The sequence below is a fragment of the Terrapene carolina genome, unplaced genomic scaffold, assembly GCF_002925995.2.
Source record: "Terrapene carolina triunguis isolate 2854851 unplaced genomic scaffold, T_m_triunguis-2.0 Scaffold85, whole genome shotgun sequence".
NCBI lineage: Eukaryota > Metazoa > Chordata > Testudines > Emydidae > Terrapene > Terrapene triunguis.
Genome location: NW_020664436.1, coordinates 49,765,110 through 49,782,990, shown reverse-complemented (window position 1 = coordinate 49,782,990; position 17,881 = coordinate 49,765,110). Strand labels below are relative to the sequence as shown.

Here is a 17,881-nt window from a genome sequence, read left to right as displayed (position 1 = left end):
TTGCCAATGACTTCAATGGGGTCAAGATTTCACTTACAGTCTTACTCCACTACAAACAGAAACAAAAGGAGAATAGTATTTATTCTTGCAATGTGAGAATTTAGGGCCATCAGAAGATGTGAGGGAAGGACTTAAATACTGTGATGACGGGGGTTATGGAAGTATCTGGGTACATACAGGCTTGACTCATATGATAATTTTTCTTTAGTTTTAGGGAAAATACTGATACAGAAGTTTGAAACATCACTAAATGTTTTGAAGTTAACACTACTTTGTAAATCTCTGATTCATACAACTCCTCCTAATCTAGTAGTAGCCCTCATTGTCACTTTTAGATGTGAGGGTAACTTGGGATTTTAAATATTCTCTTTGAATAATGTGCATTTTACAAAAGCTACTTAGTAGAAGGAGAGATGATTTTAAAAATCAGAATGTTTGTCTGTGTATATTCTTTTTGATGATGTTAAGGTTGTTTTAACTGTCCTGCTGGAGGGATAAAGATGATCTGCTTAGGGATATATAGATATTTTCGAAGATTCTCTTTCAAGTTTTCTTCCTGAACTTCACTTAGCTTCTATGGATATTAACTGCTTTACACCATAAACTACATTTCCTTAGAGCACGGTAACTAAAATAATTTGAAATTATTTGGGAATCTTTCCCCTGTAGAGATCAAAAATGAAACATCAGGAGTTATAGGCTCAGATGTTTTTCCTTTGTATTAAGAATGAAATGATGATAGTAACACATTTTTTTAATCTGATGCACTGTTTCCGTATGGTCACTTAATATAAGAGAGATGCTTCATAAAAGACAAAATCTAACAAAGTCAAATATCCGAGTCAACCTGTTAGTGCGAAACATTTAAAAAGTGTCTGATTAAAGGGTTCAATAACCTTCTATTCATTCAGCCTTGATTTCTTGAAGATCTGTAGAGAAACTGTTACTTTGAGTAAATCTGATTATAAATGTGATCTACATTAGTAAGCACAGAAAATCCTGGTCTCAGGCTTTCACAGACATTCGCCCAGGTACACAAGACCATTGCAATACTTCCCCCCCACTCCACAGTAAGCCCCCATTTGGAATTCTCAGGCTGCAGAGGAGAGTTGAGCAGCGGGTCCTCTGCACCTCTTGTGAATGGTAGAAAATGTCTCTGCAGTAGCTGTTCATAGGTTGCCACAGAGAGCTGCAGTGGGGTGGAACAACTGGGATCCCCAACAATGCAGAGGAGCAAGAGCCCCAACCACACTCTACATGCTGAAGTAGCACCACAGGGAGAAGGCTGCACTTTAGCCTCATGTCAGACCCTTAGGTTGGTGTATGGGTTTCATCATCCCAACACTCGTCCATTCAACTGTATAACACCATTTTACTTGGCCTTTACACAGGTGAAATGAATTTCTTGCAGACTGCAGAGAAGCCAGTGTGTAGGTCACTAGTGAACCTTCTCTTCCCATTTGTGTGTGGGTAGATAGGAGGGTTAGGGTGGGGTGGTGCACCTACAAGGGTGGCATATTTAGAAATATTAATGTCTTTGTTAATAAATATGGGGTGTTTTTAAATTATGTGTGAGCTCAGTTGCAAAACTGAGAAAACATTCAAGTTTGCAATGTTGCCGTAGCCATGCTGGCCCCAGGATATGAGAGAGACTAGATAGGTGAGGTGAGGTCCAATAAAAGATATTACCTCACAAAACATGCAAGCACATTTACTATGGCCCTGTACCTAAATCCTGTGTGCACCCAACACTCCCACTGAAATCAATGCACAGGGGATGCACGATCAGGCACCATGACAGTTGCTTATTAATAGTTCTTTATGAGATAGCATATAGAGCAGTTAATCAGTAGATTATGCAGAAACTGTGGAGAAGAAATTTCAAGTGAATAGATTTTACTTATTTGCTAAGAGTGAAAACTTCCAATACTATAATTTTTTAAAAAATTCTATTGATAGGATGCCAAGTACAAAGCAACTTAATCAGTAAAAACAAGAGCTGGGTCTGAACCAGAACAAACAAATCTGAAATTTTTTTAACAATAAGTAAGGGCCTTTGTTTTCAGTTTTTACCCATTTTACCTCCAATATACCCAAGTTTTACACAAGCCATTATTCGTTTTTTTACTGATTTCACTGGAATTTTGGAAATGCTGGGATTCCCTGGACTCAGCTCCCTGCTCCGGAAGGAGAGATGGTGACTTGGTAACCTGGTTCGTTGGCTGCCGCTATCCCTAGATACGAGGAAAAATCATTGATGAGACTTAAGATGACTGAGAAGTCCCGTTTGTGCTCCACTGGTATTTTCACATGTGACAGGTGGTTGCCTGGAGAGAGCACAACTGCTGACTGGAATGCTCTACCTTTCCTTCCTCCCCTGCCATTTCTCAGACTCTTGAGCAAGGCAATTCTCTTCAAAACGGACTGAGGCTTGATATATGATGGACGCCATTGCAGTCTATTGCCAGCCAGCTCTTCCCAATTTGTGGGGTCAATGCCTTCCTTCTTAAGATATACTTTCAGGGTATCCTTGTAGCATTTCCTCTGTCCTCTGCAGGTCCTACCACCATGACTAAGTTGAGAAAAGAGGAGTTGCTTTGGAAGACGAGTATCAGCCATCCGCACACAATGACCAGCCCAGCAAAGTTGATGTTTCATAATCTTCACCTCAACACTGGTGATGTTGGCTGCAGAGAGAACACTATCATTGGCATGACAGTCTTCCCATCTGATATGGAAAATATTCCTAAGGCAGCACAGTTCAAACTACTTAAGATGGCTTCGGTATGTCACCCATGTCTTGCACTCATAAAGAAGAGTTGGGATGACTACTGCACTGTAGAGAAGGATCTTAGTTTTCATCTGCAGATCTCTGTCAATAAAGACATGACGGAGCTACTTTCCAAAGGATACGCTGGCACAATGAATCCTATATTCAGTCTCCAAGGTAAAGGTACTGGCTCAACATTTTCAAGGTTCACCACTGATGACAATTTGTGGGAGAAGGGGGCCAACTTGTGCTGGGACAGGCCGGTAGAGCACCTTAGTCTTCCCAATATTGAGGAAAAGTCCCAGCTATGATAGGCGCCTGAGAAGAGATCTAGGGTGGATTACAAGTCAGCCTCGGTGTGCATGAGGATAGCACAGTCATCAGCATACTGAATGTTGGTAATAACAGTCCTGGTTACTTTAATTGTACAATGAAGACACTACAGAGGTTGAAGAGCTGGCCGTCCATGCGATACTCAATCCCAATTCCAGAAGAAAAGCAGTCACGAATAAGAATCAAGATTAATGCAAGATAGATGGAAAGAAGGGTTAGGGCAATAACACAGACCTACAACACCGGTATAGATGGTGAATGGGTCCGTCTCCAACCCATTACAGAGGACAGTGTCGGTCATCCCATCATGAAGTAGCCTGAGAACAAGCTTCATTGGGGCGCTGGAACAATTTGTATAGTGGGGGTGCTGATAACCACTGAACCAAACTGTAAACCCTGTATATGACGGAAACTATTTCAAGCCAGGGGGTGCTGCAGCACCCCCAGCACCCCTAGTTCCAGCACCTATGAGCGTCATTACTTTGTTTCCATTCAGGTTCTCATGCCATGCTCATCAGATACCGAGCATCTGTCCTATGGGCCTGCATCTATATTAGGCAGAATCAGAACAGAAATCCAAACACACTTATAATTTGGGAGTGTTCCGATTCAGATATATATCCAAAGTCTGAGTCAGGTTAAGGCAGCAGCAAATTATCCCCCTCTCCTACCTAGAGCCAGGGGGAAATAGGGAAGGAATTGTGCCTCAGTGTGGTCTCTCAAAGGCACACTGCCTCGTGGGTCTACTCCCAGGTGCTCAGGACTGTGCCCAAGACACAATCGAGCACTCAGTGACTTGGGCTCATCTTTACTGCATAAAATAGAGGCTGTTATTCTTTTTTTATTGTAAATGTTAAGCATTTATTGGATTGCATTTGTTCTTATAGCTTACATTGACCTCCGCTATTTAAAATGCAGCTGTGTACCACATGCAAAAAAGCGCTTCTTTGGATAACTGGCATAACTGACACAACATGCATAGAGAGACAAGCTGGATGAGGTAATGTCTTTTACTGGACCAACCAAAGTGCATAGAGAAGCTAGCCACATTTTAAAGGATTTTGATGACTAAATGTACTTTCTAGCCCAATTCAGTAATCAGTGTGTGTGTGTGTGTGTGTGTGTGTGTGTGTGTGTGTGTGTGTGTGTGAGAGTGAGAGTGAGAGTGAGAGTGAGAGTGAGAGTGAGAGTGAGAGTGAGAGTGAGAGTGAGAGAGATATATACAGGCGGAGTAATTTATTAGTGACAACCCACTAACTGAGTTTATGATCAAACAAAACCAATTACGAAAGGTACAGGGTGTGATTCAGCACCATGTTTACAAAGTTATATACATCTTTTTTAATTCCTTCTCAATTTTTAAAGGGATGAACTCTATTACTCATAAGAACAAGAGGCTGATTATGTTGGCTGCTGGGGAACACATAAAGCAAGTGTCTCCTCAGTCATTTCCCTAGACGCTTACCAGAAATATCAGTCATGCTTTAGTACTAGGTACGTCCTCAGTACTCCTGCTAAAGTGCTGGTTATGTAACACCAATAAATAATTACTGAGGTCTATACAGAAAAATGATGTGACCTTTTAAATCTGGGATCTCTGGCCCTTTGAGGACTACAGAGCACCCCAGCCTTCACTGCTAGAGCTGGTAATCCCCCTTTCCTAGAGAGCTATAAGGGATTATATTTCCAGGGTAGAATTTTCAAAGGAGACAAAAGAAGTTGGGATCAGGAACAGAGCCCCTTTGTGCTAGCTGTGCCACAAATATGGCCCTTGACTCAAAGAGCTTCTCATCTAACAAGATTAGCAACAACTGAAAGGAGCGGGAGACGATCCGATTATCATAGGTGCTGGAACAATTTGTATAGTGGGTGTGCTGAAAGCCATCAAACCAAACTGTTAACCCTGTATATAATGGAAATCATTTCAAGTCAGGGGGTGCTGCCACACCCCCAGCATCCCTAATTCCAGCATTTATGCTGATTATATACAGATACATTTATATGAGTTGTGCATATACATTTATTTAGCTTTGTAATTAAATAAACGTCAACTTTGCCCAACTGCCGCGCAGCCAAGCCATCAAAGATTGTCTGAGTTCTGTCAGAGCCAAGGCAGAAACAGACCTTAGCTCTACTGAGGCAGTTTAAAATTTTCCAGACTTTCTTGGACATCTGGCCAAATAAGATTGGTCTTAAATGATAACAACAGAACTGGAGGCATATAGACAACATTAGTAAACACTAATACATGTTTTAGTAGTGTCAAAAAACTGCCACCACCATTTGGCAAAAAGTTTACAAATGCTCGAAAATGTATTGTAACAAAAACTGAAACCAAACTGAACCACATGCATTGTTGCAGTTTTTTCCATAAAATAAACTGATTCGCTGTGTCTGTTGATAGCTAAAAGAGTTATTAGATGGTGGAAAGGCAAAAATGGTCCATCTGTGTAGGAATTTATTAGAGACATAAGACAATTTTTGTGTCATTTTTAGAATAGAGGACTAGTTGGATAATTTGATTTTCTTTTAAAAAAAATACAGTTAAAAATATTAAAATGGGATGTGACATGGTATGTGTAACCACAAGAAGAAAATAAGACAAAAATAAGGAAGTGATATAAAGCAGTACAGTGGTACTTTCCTAGATATTAACATGTATAAATTAAAACCTGGATCCTTCAAATAGTTCTGCCCATGTTTAACTTCATGCACACGAGTACACTCTATGGCCAGATTCTGCAGCAGTTCAGTGATGCTGAGGGGGCACAATCTGGACATGAATGACCACTGGAGAATCCCACATACAGAAGGGAGCTTTTTGCTGAAGTAAAGCCAACGAAAGTAGCAGAACTGGTTTCTGTGCCAGCCATTTCCTGCTCCCCTTTTAAGGAAGAGTGCTGAAGAAAAACGTGGGCATGCTAGGGCCATGGGGAAGTGAAGATCTAAAGTTGAATAAAGAGTCCTTAGTGCAAATGAGAACTAGGCCTTTTACATTTCAGAGGCAACAGACTTTACCTGGTTTCTTGTTATGACCAGATACATTTAATTTTTTTAGTTGTAAATATCAGTAAAACAATCTTTTAAAAATAATATAGGATAACAATTAATTTTAAAAATCACAACATAAAGAAATTATACATCTTAATGGCCTAAGTTTTCAATGTAACTAGTTATTTTTGGATGCCATGAAAGGGGGCTTGATATCTATCACCTGAGCATCATCTTTAGACTCAGCCCTCTCTCTAGATCCTCACCTCCAGGCTGGCTAAATCTTTCTGATTCTTCCAGCCTAACATCTCTAAGATATGACCTTTCCTTTCCATCCTTACAGCTAAACTCTCATCCAGTCTTATTATCTTGCATTCTGATTACTATCCTTCTCTCTGGCCTTGACACATGACATCATATGCAATCTTGCTCCACTGATATCCACTCAAAATGCAAAGATCACTATCCTAGCCCATTGCTTTGACCTTGGCACCCCTCTTTTTGCATCCTTCCACTGTTTCACCTTCTCTTTCGCATCAAATATAAGCTGCTTGTCTTCACTTGCAAGGCCTTCATGGTCTATTCCCAAACTGCCTATGATCTCTCATTCGTTATGGAGATGTTGACTCCTGCCTCCAATCAGCTAAGGATACCAGCCTCCGCTGCCCACTTGGTAAATTTTCAAAGAAGCTTCTTTGTGCTTTCTCCCATGCTGCCCCTCACGCTTGGGAGGAGCTCCCCATAAACATTCACAACGCTACTGCATTGCCCTCCTTCAAACCTTCTTCAAAACTCTATTCTGCCATGATGCCTACAAAAGAATTTAACACACAGGCAGCTGCTGTGTAGAGACCATAGCCTATCACAGTTTCATTGTTTCCTTCTGCTCTCCCTGTCTGCATCCACCTGTTATCCCTTGTCTTATACTTAAACTGTAAGGTCTTTTGGGCAGGGACCATCTTTTTTGTTAAATGTTTATACAGAGCCTAGTACAATGCGGTCCTGGTGCATGACAGGCGCTCCTAGGTGTTATGGTAATGCAAATAAATAATAATAATTAATAATAATAATAATAATAATACATTAAAAGTAACCAATTATTTTAATTCTACTTATAACTTCACTTAAATGTGAATTACGGAACTATTTTAGTCAGCAAAATAATATTTTTTTAAATTAGCAATTTTAATTTTTTAATTTTGTTTTTGTTTGATAGCCATTGCAGGTGGCCATTTTAGAATCACAAGGAGACATTTCAGGGCTTCTGTTATGTTGGAAATCCCCATGTCTCAGGCAGATGCAAAACTCTGTTAAGTTTTGTCCCCAACGCTTCATCCAAGTCATTGCACTATCCCAGCAGACCACTCACCCAGTTACCTTGGTTTGTTTAAGATCATGAAATAAAGGAAGCTTACCTTACTCCCCTGATAGAAGCAGCACTGAAGTTCCACTCATGAATACCTTTCTGTAACATACAGAAAAAGTGTAAAGATAAAACATGATGATAAAAGTTTCCCTTAATATAAAAGCTCCAACATGCATTATCTTTTACCCTGTAACCAAAGAGGCTGAAAGATTTAGGAACGTTACTCAAAACATTAGCATTTTACACTGTAGCAATTATTCTTTGTGGCATCTTAACATAATGCCAACAGCATCTTTGAACAACCTTTGCCGAATAGAAATACTGCTTTGCAGACCATTTTAGTAACTAGAACAATAAAGCCAAGAAACATTTCTTGCTGAGAGACAAGATTTAGAGTGAAGCCTTGGTGCCAACCACAGTCACAAGCAAATGAATTCTCAAAGACAAACGAGACATGTAGTTGAACAGCTTATGACACCTGTCAAGAATAGCAAGAAATAAAGCAGGAAGACACATTGCCAGAGTTGCTGTATTTTGTACAGTGAATTGTAAAGGAGACTGAGCCTACAATACTTGATAATCTATGACACCTTTCTTTTGCCAAATCAATTTCCTCCTCCTCCATATCTTCTTAATCCTTCTTTCTTTTCTGTTCACATTTTATTACAGGCGGCTATGTTAATATAAAACTCCACCAGAGAGGTCTTTTGGGGCCATCTGCCTGTCCCAAGTCAGGATAAAGGAGGAGGATTGGGCGTGAGGCTAGCAACTCCACCCCGTAAAAAATCAACTTGCTACAGAAACTTGCTACAGGACTCTGGAGATCTGTGGTTGGTGGCCCATACCCCGATTGGGGTGACGGGCATGAGTGAGTGAGTGATGTTAATATAAAATACCATAATATAATGTACCAAATACACACAATTGTATTTTCTTTAGCCCTACATCAAACCTCAAATATTTTTAAAAGTCCATTTAAAAGTAACCTGCAGTTGTAAAGTAGCAAATTCTAACTAGCCATGAATGATGTGGGAATGCTCTCATATTAAATGAGTTATTGGGCAAACTGTATCACAGGGATTCATTTATTACCTAGCACATTGCCACACAATGGGACTGAAGCTGTTAGGTGCTACCTCTATATAAATGTTCATACAAATTTTCCATAATAGATTATTTTGCCAGTTTATGAAATGCATACAAGTCGCCAAAGCTTTTCTGCTCAGACCTAGTTTAACAGCTAAAAATGAATGCTCAAAGTAGAAGGAATAGAAGTGTCTCATTATCACGGAAAGGTACTGAGTGATTTGACAAACCTTGAGAAGGCAATGTTTGATTTGAATAACGAGGAAGGAGGATATTCAAATATGGTCAGGCTTGCTTAATACAATGCCATTTGTGCTACAAATTACTCCTAAACGCAGGCTCAGCTCACACTGCAGAATGGAGCATTTAAAGTAATTTATTTCAGAGTGGTAGCCATGTTAGTCTGTAACATCAAAAAGAACAAGGAGTACTTGTGGCACCTTAGAGACTAACAAATTTATTTGAGCATAAGCTTTCGTGGGCTAAAACCCACTTCATCAGATGCATGCGGTGGAAAATACTGTATGAAGTGGGTTTTAGCCCACGAAAGCGTATGCTCAAATAAATTTGTTAGTCTCTAAGGTGCCACAAGTACTCCTCGTTCTTAAAGTAATTTAGAGATTCTTAGCTGAATTCTAAGGCTTTGAACTTTTAAGAGATACCTGAAATACTTTGTTTAGACTGACCTTCTGCTCAAGATCCACTGCCTTCTGGCCGGCTACCTGTTCATAAATTCCCAGGCCAGAAGGGACCATCTGTCTGACTTCCTGTATAACACAGGTCATATAATTTCCCCAAAATAATTCCTAGAGCATAGCTTTCAGAAAAAAGATCTGATCTGAATTTAAAAATAGTCAGTGATGGGAGAGTCCACCATGACCCTTGGTAAATCCTTCCAATGGTTAGTCACTCTCACTGTTAAAAATATACACCTTATTTCCAGTCTGAATTTGTCTGGCTTCAACTTCCAGCCATTGGATTGTGTTATATGCTAGACTGAAGAACCCATTATTAAATATTTGTTCCTCATGAAGGTACTCAGACAGTAATTAAGTCACCTCCTAACTTTCTTTTTGTTAAGCTAAATATATTGAGTTTCTTGAACCTATCACTACAAGGCATGTTTTCCAATCCTTTAGTCATTCTCCTGGCTCTTCTCTGAGCCCTCTTCAATTTATCAACATCCTTCTTGAATTGTGGACACCAAAACTGGACACACTATTCTAGCAATGGTCAAACCAGTGCCAAATACAGAGGTAAAATAACCTCTCTACTCCTACATGAGATTTCCCTGCTTATGCATCCACTGATTGCATTAGTCAGACTGGAAGGTCATGTGCAACTGATTATCCACTACAAAACCCAAATCTTTTTCAGAGGCACTGCATCCCAGGATAAGAGTCCCCCCCTCACATTAGTATAGCGTACATTCTTTGTTCCTAGATGTATACATTTACATTTGGCCTTATTAAAACACATATTGTTTGCTGGAGCTCAGCTTACCAAGTGATCCAGATCACTCTGTATCAGTGACCTCTCCTTTTCATTATTTGCCACTCCCCCAGTCCGTGTCATCTGAAAACTTTATTAGTGATGATCTTATGTTTTCTTCCAAGTCATTAATAAAAAGGGCCAACAACCGATCCCTGCGGGACCCTACCAGAAACACACCCATTCAGTGATGATTCCCCATTTACCATTACGTTTTGAGACCTACCAGTTGGCCAGATTTAATCCATTGAATGTGTGCCATGCTAATTTTAGATCGTTCTAGTTTTCTAAATTAGCCTTTGCCGTTTAATATTGCACCCCTCCCATGCTAGTTCGCGAAGAGCCAACATGGGCATTTTCTTTGCCTACAGGAGGGAACAGAGCAAAGGGATGGGGATTCTTGCCACATTAGGTCTCCTGGCTCCCCTATATGAGGAAAGAGCACCACCTTAACCTCTGCTATCCCTATCCCCCAGCAATAGTGGGGAGTATCTCAGCAACCTCAGCTGCCCCTCTCCCCACATCCACCTCCCAATTCCCCCTGAATGCCTTCCAGCTATGGGTCCTCACCCCATTTTTACCCGTGAACACCCTTCCTAAATGTTTATTTTGGAGTTAAGGGATTAAAAAAGCATGAGAATCCCAAATCACATGTTATAGCTTTATAGTTTATGAAAGAGTAATCTCTCGCAGATTCATACATTTACTACATCATTTTCTCAGGCTACTGAATTACAGAAAAGCTGTGTTGCTCATGATTCTGCCAACTTCTAAACAACCTGAGTAAACATATCAGGGTGCTATCCAACTCCAGCATCTGTTCTTCGGTTAGTAAAAAAATCACAAATTGGTTTCGGAAGCCAACATGAAACCAAGGCAGCTTGGCTACTGCGTTTCCTACTGACAAATAGGTTTTAGAGAAGTGCCACAGTCCTATCAGAAAACAAATTGCTACATTCAGGGAACTACAGTGGAATGGTATATGTGCTTATAGCAGAAACAAAGCAGATCCACCAACTGACTTTTATAAGAACTTTTCCATTAATTTGTTTAAGTTTCACAAGTTTCATCATTTAATTAAAACTGAGGTAAGTAGAAAAATACTCATTGGAAAATGGCTGTGGAAAAGGAAGAGAGCAATTTATTTATACTAGGCCAGATTGTGAGACCCTTTCTTGTTATGTAGTCATCAGTCGCAAATTGAGAAGTTGAGTTTCATTTCACATTTAAAGCAAATATTAAACCTCTTATGTCTGAAAAATAAACAATACACTCCTTAAACTTACACACTTATTATTTGAGTACAGAATGAATTTTCTGAGAATTTACCAGTAAAGCTATTAACTCATGGACTTAAAAATTAATTAAAGCCTGGGTCCTTTAAGAAACTGAGCATGTGTTAGTCTTCCTTGTCCCAAATAATATCAATAATGGAATCACACAGATTCTTCAAATTTCTCATATAGAGGGAAAAACCTTTAAAAATCAGTTTCATTTTTATCTGTGACCAAAACACTACGCACTGTTCCTTAATCATAATCTATTGGTTATTATGATGTCACTATAGGGTAGAGTTAAGGTTGTTTGTGCACCCTACTTGTACATTTCCATTCCTAACATGACTGAATTTCTTTTAAATATAGCCTTCATTCTGAATTTCCTGGGTTTGTAATGCTTAGTCATGGGAAAATTACAACATCCTTGCAATGTTATTTATCTTTAAGTTGCTGATGCATACTCTCAGTCTTCACTTATCCTAGATTTTTGTCTTGAAATATGTATAGGCAGTTCCACTGACTGCAGTGAATCTAATTAATTGCTCACTGATGGGAGTAAGGAGCCCATATTTTGATCTACAATGACATGAATTAATATTCTGACAGATTTCAGAGGAGTAGCCGTGTTAGTCTGTATCAGCAAAAACTACGAGGAGTCCTTGTGGCAACTTAGAGACTAACAAATTTATTTGGGCATAAGCTTTCGTGGGCTAGAACCCACTTCATCAGGTGCATGGAGTGGAAAATACAGTAGGCAGGTATAAACATACAGAACATGAAAAGATAGGAGTTGTCTTACCAGATGGGGGGTCAGTGCTAACGAGGCCAATTCAATTAGGGTGGATGTGGCCCATTTCCAATAGTTGACAGGAAGGGGTGAATATCAACAGATGGAAAATTACTTTTTGTAGTGCTAAGAGGCCAATTCAATCAAGGTAGATGTGACCCATTCCCAACAGTTGATAAGAAGATACAAGTATCAACAGAGGGAAAATTATTTTTTGTAGTGACGCAGCCACTCCCAGTCTTTATTCAGGCCTAATTTGATGGTGTCAAGTTTGCAAATTAATTCCAATTCTGCAGTTTCTCGTTGAAGTCTGTTTTTGAATTTTTTTGTTGAAGAATTGCCACTTTTAAGTCTGTTATTGAGTGTCCAGGCAGGTTGAAGTGCTCTCCTACTGGTTTTTGAATGGTACAATTCTTGATGTCTGATTTGTGTCCATTTATTCATTTGCGTAGAGACTGTCTGGTTTGTCTAATGGACATGGCAGAGGGGCTTTGCTGGTACATTATGGCATATATCACATTGGTAGATGTGCAGGTGAACAAGCCCCTGATGGTGTGGCTGATGTGGTTAGGTCCTATGATGGTGTCCCTTGAATAAATATGCGGACAGAGCTGGCAACGCGGTTTGTTGCAGGGATTGATTCCTGGGATAGTGTTTCTGTTGTGTGGTGTGTAGTTGCTGGTGAGTATTTGCTTCAGGTTGACACAAAAGCTTATGAGCAAATAAATTTATTAGTCTCTAAGGTGCCACAAGGACTCCTCGTTGTTTTCATTCTGACAGAGTACAGGAGGAGAGAGAGAGACTGAGGTTCATGAAAGTTTAAAAAGATATCTAGAGAAATTAAGGAATGTTGACCAAACAGCTATGAAGAAATTTTGTCCAGTAATGAATGATGCACGTTCAGTTATTAATACACTACAGAATATTTGAGCAAGGATGAGGGGATTTGGGGAGTTCAGAATTATAATCATGCTTTATATTTATGGTATGAGAGATAAGCCACAAAACAGAGAGAAGTGGATTGTTTGGGAGTGAATTATTAAAAATCATGCATTTATGGGTAGTGAGATAATTCCAAATATGAAATACCCTATAGTACTCTTCCAGAGCAGATGTTCTATGGTATCAGGGTTTCCTCTGCAGCACCAACATATAGCATTATTTACTATGTGTGGCAAATATATTTTGGTTTGTGTCCAGCAGCTAAGGCAATGTATTTATGTATGTTTGTTTGATAGTCTCAGACCATCATGAATGATTCTGATCAAAGCTGACCACATATAAACAGGAATTCATTGATCTGGACACAGTTTAGACTGAATTTCAATTTGTCTTCCGAATGTCCTATTACTGCCATTACCTACATGCTTTTCCCCATGGTCCATTTTCCCCAAGAAAAAGCCCAAGTGCTATTGCTCATTGTGTTCCACATACATTGTACAAAGAAGGAGGAGTAGAAATAGAAAATAGCGAAAAAGGTGCATGTCAGAAATATTTCTATTGTAAGTGTAAAAGGCACATGACAGACTGATTCCAGGAAACAATTCCCCTCTACCGTTCCCTGCAACTGAAGAAAAGTCATCAGAAAAGAAATAATAATGACTGTTCTGGTTCTTGGGAGCTGAGAAACCATCTGTAACATTATTCTGGTTCCACATCTCCCTGAACCCACTCATTCCCTATGCCTTCTTCTTCTCTCCCCTCTTCCACATCTCCCAGGCTCCTTTCTTTCTTCCTGCTTCCAAAACTTTCAGGCTGCCCCAACCCCCACCACTCTACTGTTTCCTTCCAAGTATCCCTGGATGCAGTAATTCCTCCATCTACGCCTCACTTCAAAGCTGTCTCCAAAGCTCCTTCAGACTCACTCTCCTTCCAAATATCCCAAATATCAGCTTCCAAGTTTCCATATCTTTAAGCGTGTTTTCTCAGCTTCTCAGTCTCCTAAACATCTATTTTCTTTGATCAATTTCCTCTAAGTTCCTGACTTCCTGCACAACTATTCAAAACAATGATCTTTATTTCCTCTGCCATCATATTTACAGTGTCTACACCAGGCTACAATATAAACCAGTGAGTGCTAGCTAGGGGCATTTTTGATACTCTTAGTGCATTACTGAGGGTCCAGTACTCACAGATGACACAGGTAAGCCATCCTGGTGAAACTGTCTCATTTGAAAGAACCCATATTTCAAAAGTTCTAATTCTTTTAAGCACATTTCAAAACTATAACATGGATTTGGATAACACCAGAGGGAAAAAACAGAGGAAAGTTCCATTTAGAAATAGATTTATATTACAATGTTACTGGTGTGTTGTACATATATTTTAAAAGCCAAAATTTCAGTAATGTGCTACTGAATCTTTGTGCACTATATACTTAAATCAAGCCTTCTGAAATGAGATTATAAATTTAACATTTTTTTTTAAATCATAAAAGAGATAATGGAAAAATACTTAACCATGACACACTGTCTGCAAAATAAGCAATGCCCAACATTATATGTAAATAAAGATATTTCTTATATACCTCAAATAAGTTTTGTGTAGTCAACTGTAAGAAGTCTTTAGTTACAGGATTTATGTCATTTACACGATTCAGAGACCATAAGGTACAATTCATTATTTACATTTCTCATCCTAAAACAAGTGCAGTGGTTTACCTTGTCATCAGGTAGGACGTGCCAGATAGATATGGTCTTCTCCTCCGCCTCGCTATTGATGGACAGATATGAAGGCTGGTAAATTTTTGTTGGTTCTAATATTAAAACCTTGGTGGGGGGAGGGAATTAAAAGTCATTAAAGGGTTTATGAAATGTAAAAAGCATTGTGATCAACTGAAAACGTCTAAAGTCCTAACACATTAGGAATCACAAGGGGAAAAGATAAAACTGTAAAATGATCACACTAGCCTACAGTCTGAAATTCTAGTTTAAATGTAGTTTTTCTATAATACGCCTTTTTCCACTACAGACATGATCACATGGTACTCCTGATTCAACAAGGTTCTGAGTACCTTCATTGCCTACTGCCAGGTGTTGAGCAACCTCTATAACATGGTAGGTTTTTGGACACAGTGCAGGCAGTTTGAGGATCATAGAATATCAGGGTTGGAAGGGACCTCAGGAGGTCATCTACTCCAACCCCCTGCTCAAAGCAGGACCAATCCCCAACTAAATCATCCCAGCCAGGACTTTGTCAAGCCTGACCTTAAAAACCTCTAAGGAAGGAGATTCCACCACCTCCCTAGGTAACCCATTCCAGTGCTTCACCACCCTCCTAGTGAATTTTTTCCCCCTAATATCCAACCTAAACCTCCCACACTGCAACTTAAGACCATTACTCCTTGTTCTGTCATCTGCCACCACTGAGAACTGCCGAGCTCCATCCTCTTTGGAACCCCCCTTCAGGTAGTTGAAAGCAGCTATCAAATCCCCCTCATTCTTCTCTTCTGCAGACTAAACAATCCCAGTTCCCTCAGCCTCTCCTCATAAGTCATGTGCTCCAGCCCCCTAATAATTTTTGTTGCCCTCCACTGGATTCTCCAATTTTTCCACATCCTTCTTGTAGTGTGGGGCCCAAAACTGGACACAGTACTCCAGACGAGGCCTCACCAATGTCGCATAAAGGGGAATGATCACGTCCCTCGATCTGCTGGCAATGCACCTACTTATACAGCCCGAAATGCCGTTTGCCTTCTTGGAAACAAGGGCACACTGTCGACTCATATCCAGCTTCTCGTCCATTGTAACCCCTAGGTCCTTTTCTGCAGAACTGCCTAGCCATTCGATCCCTAGTCTGTAGCAGTGCATGGCATTGGTCAGCTTGTGCCTGTGTTTGCAGTTTGGGCTGGGAAAGGAGCAGTTAGAAAGCTCATCAGAGAGAAAGCAGAAAGTTCTTCACTCTGGAGCGAGACTGAATTGCTTTTAAGTCAGACCATTGTGAGCAGTAACTATAGAACTGGACAGGAGGGAATGGTTCCATTGGAGCTAACAGCATCCAAGGGGCCACATGCTGACAACAACAGATTGCAGAACAATTCTTGGGATATGTGAGAGCAAAATTTGGAAGATTAATCCAGAGGAGACGGAATTCAGTACAGCAAGATTTGATCTAACCTAGGCCACCTAGTATACTGTTGTGCTATACTACATCAAAAATGCTTAGCCAAAACTAGCTGATGGCCCATCTTTAGGGCCCTACCAAATTCTCAGCCATGAAAAACACATCTAAGACCATGAAATCTGGTCTACCCCATGAAACCTCCTTAAAGGTTTTTAAGGTCCAGCTTGACAAAGCCCTGGCTGGGATGATTTAGTTGGGGTTGGTCCTGCTTTGAGTAGGGGGTTGGACTACATGACCTCCTGAGGTCTCTTCAAACCCTAATCTTCTATGATTCTATTAAATCTGGTCTTTTGAATATTTTTACCCTATACTATACAGATTTCATGGAGACCAGTGTTTCTCAAAATGGGGATCCAGACCCAAAAGAGGGTTGTGGGGGTGTTGCAAGGTTATTGTAGGAGGGTCACGGTATTGCCACCATTACTTCTGTGCTGCCTTCAGAGCTGGATGGCCGGACAGCAGCGGCTGCTGGCCAGGCACCCAGCTCTGAAAGCAGCGCCCCACCAGCAGCAGCGCAAAAGTCAGGGTGGCAATACCATACCATGCCACACCACCCTTACTTCTGCTGCTGCCTTCAGAGTTGGTCAGGGCTCCTACAGTTACAACACCGTGAAATTTCAGGTTTAAATATCTGAAATCATGAAATTTACTTTTTAAAAAATCCTATGACCATGTAATTGACCAAAATGGACCGTGAATTTGGTAGGGCCCTACCCATCTTATTTCAGGCCCTTAAAGGAAAAAGTCAGCACAGTTTAGCATTTGTAGACATTTGGTAAAGACTGATATTATTGTCTTTTTATAGTATTTTATATTTAAATCTGATTTCCAGAAAAAAAACTCCAAAAGCCTTTAAGTCTATATTTACTGCATATAAGGTTTTCTGTTTCAGTCTGTAAATGTTTGTATTTAATTGGGGAAAAGGTTACTGCATTTCCATTTATTCTGAATTGATATCATAAAATATTTCCCCAAAAAACTGTCAAAATATGTCAAGATATTTATTTAAATAGAAAGGAAATCAAGTTAGAGAATAGCATAAATTAATTCTTGTACCTAAAACACCTGCCTCCAAACCCCCTTCCCACATACCTTAAAATCAGCATTTATCAATATATTGTGTTTTTTTGCAAGTGATTTCTATGCTTTACTTTTAAAGAAGAATTTTTAAACTGCTTTTGTAAATAAATACTAAACTTATTGATTTCCAAAATTTGTAAGCTGTGTCTGCAACAAAGTGATATCGCAGGGCTCTGTGTAACTAGACTGGAGAAACAGAGATAAAAGCCACTACCTTCAGCTCAGCATTCACAAACTCTGGGGCAGAGCTATAAAAGGTCAGGGTCAGATTAACCCTCTCATGTCCAGGTCTTGGAGACCATCAAGAATTCTCTTAGTTGCTTAAAATTTTTTTAAAACCACCCAAATAGAAATTATTGGAAATTCCCAATGGTTCAAGATCTACACTCCATATACTTCTATAGGTGTCAATAGTAGTTGGTGGCACTCCACAGCTGCCAGCTAACTAGCAGGGGAGAGCAACTAGGACCAGCTCCTGGTCTGCTCCCAGACTAACTGCTGCTAGGCAACCAATGAACCCAGATGGAGCTGGCAGAGTGGTCACAACCCCTGATTGGCTGCTGGTTTAGCAGCCCTGC

The 17,881-nt window shown here is 40.0% G+C and overlaps 1 protein-coding gene across 1 annotated transcript in view; it reads right to left on the bottom strand.

Moving 5' to 3' along the window:
• Positions 1–17,881, bottom strand: part of MAP3K5 (mitogen-activated protein kinase kinase kinase 5) — a 153,032-nt gene that overhangs the window by 36,279 nt on the left and 98,872 nt on the right. Inside the window, exons 11-12 of the mRNA XM_026649798.2 lie at positions 14,762–14,869; positions 7,510–7,559 (exon numbers count right to left, since the gene is read on the bottom strand). Of these exons, the coding sequence (XP_026505583.1) occupies positions 7,510–7,559; positions 14,762–14,869 (158 nt within the window). The remainder of the gene's footprint in view (positions 1–7,509; positions 7,560–14,761; positions 14,870–17,881) is intronic.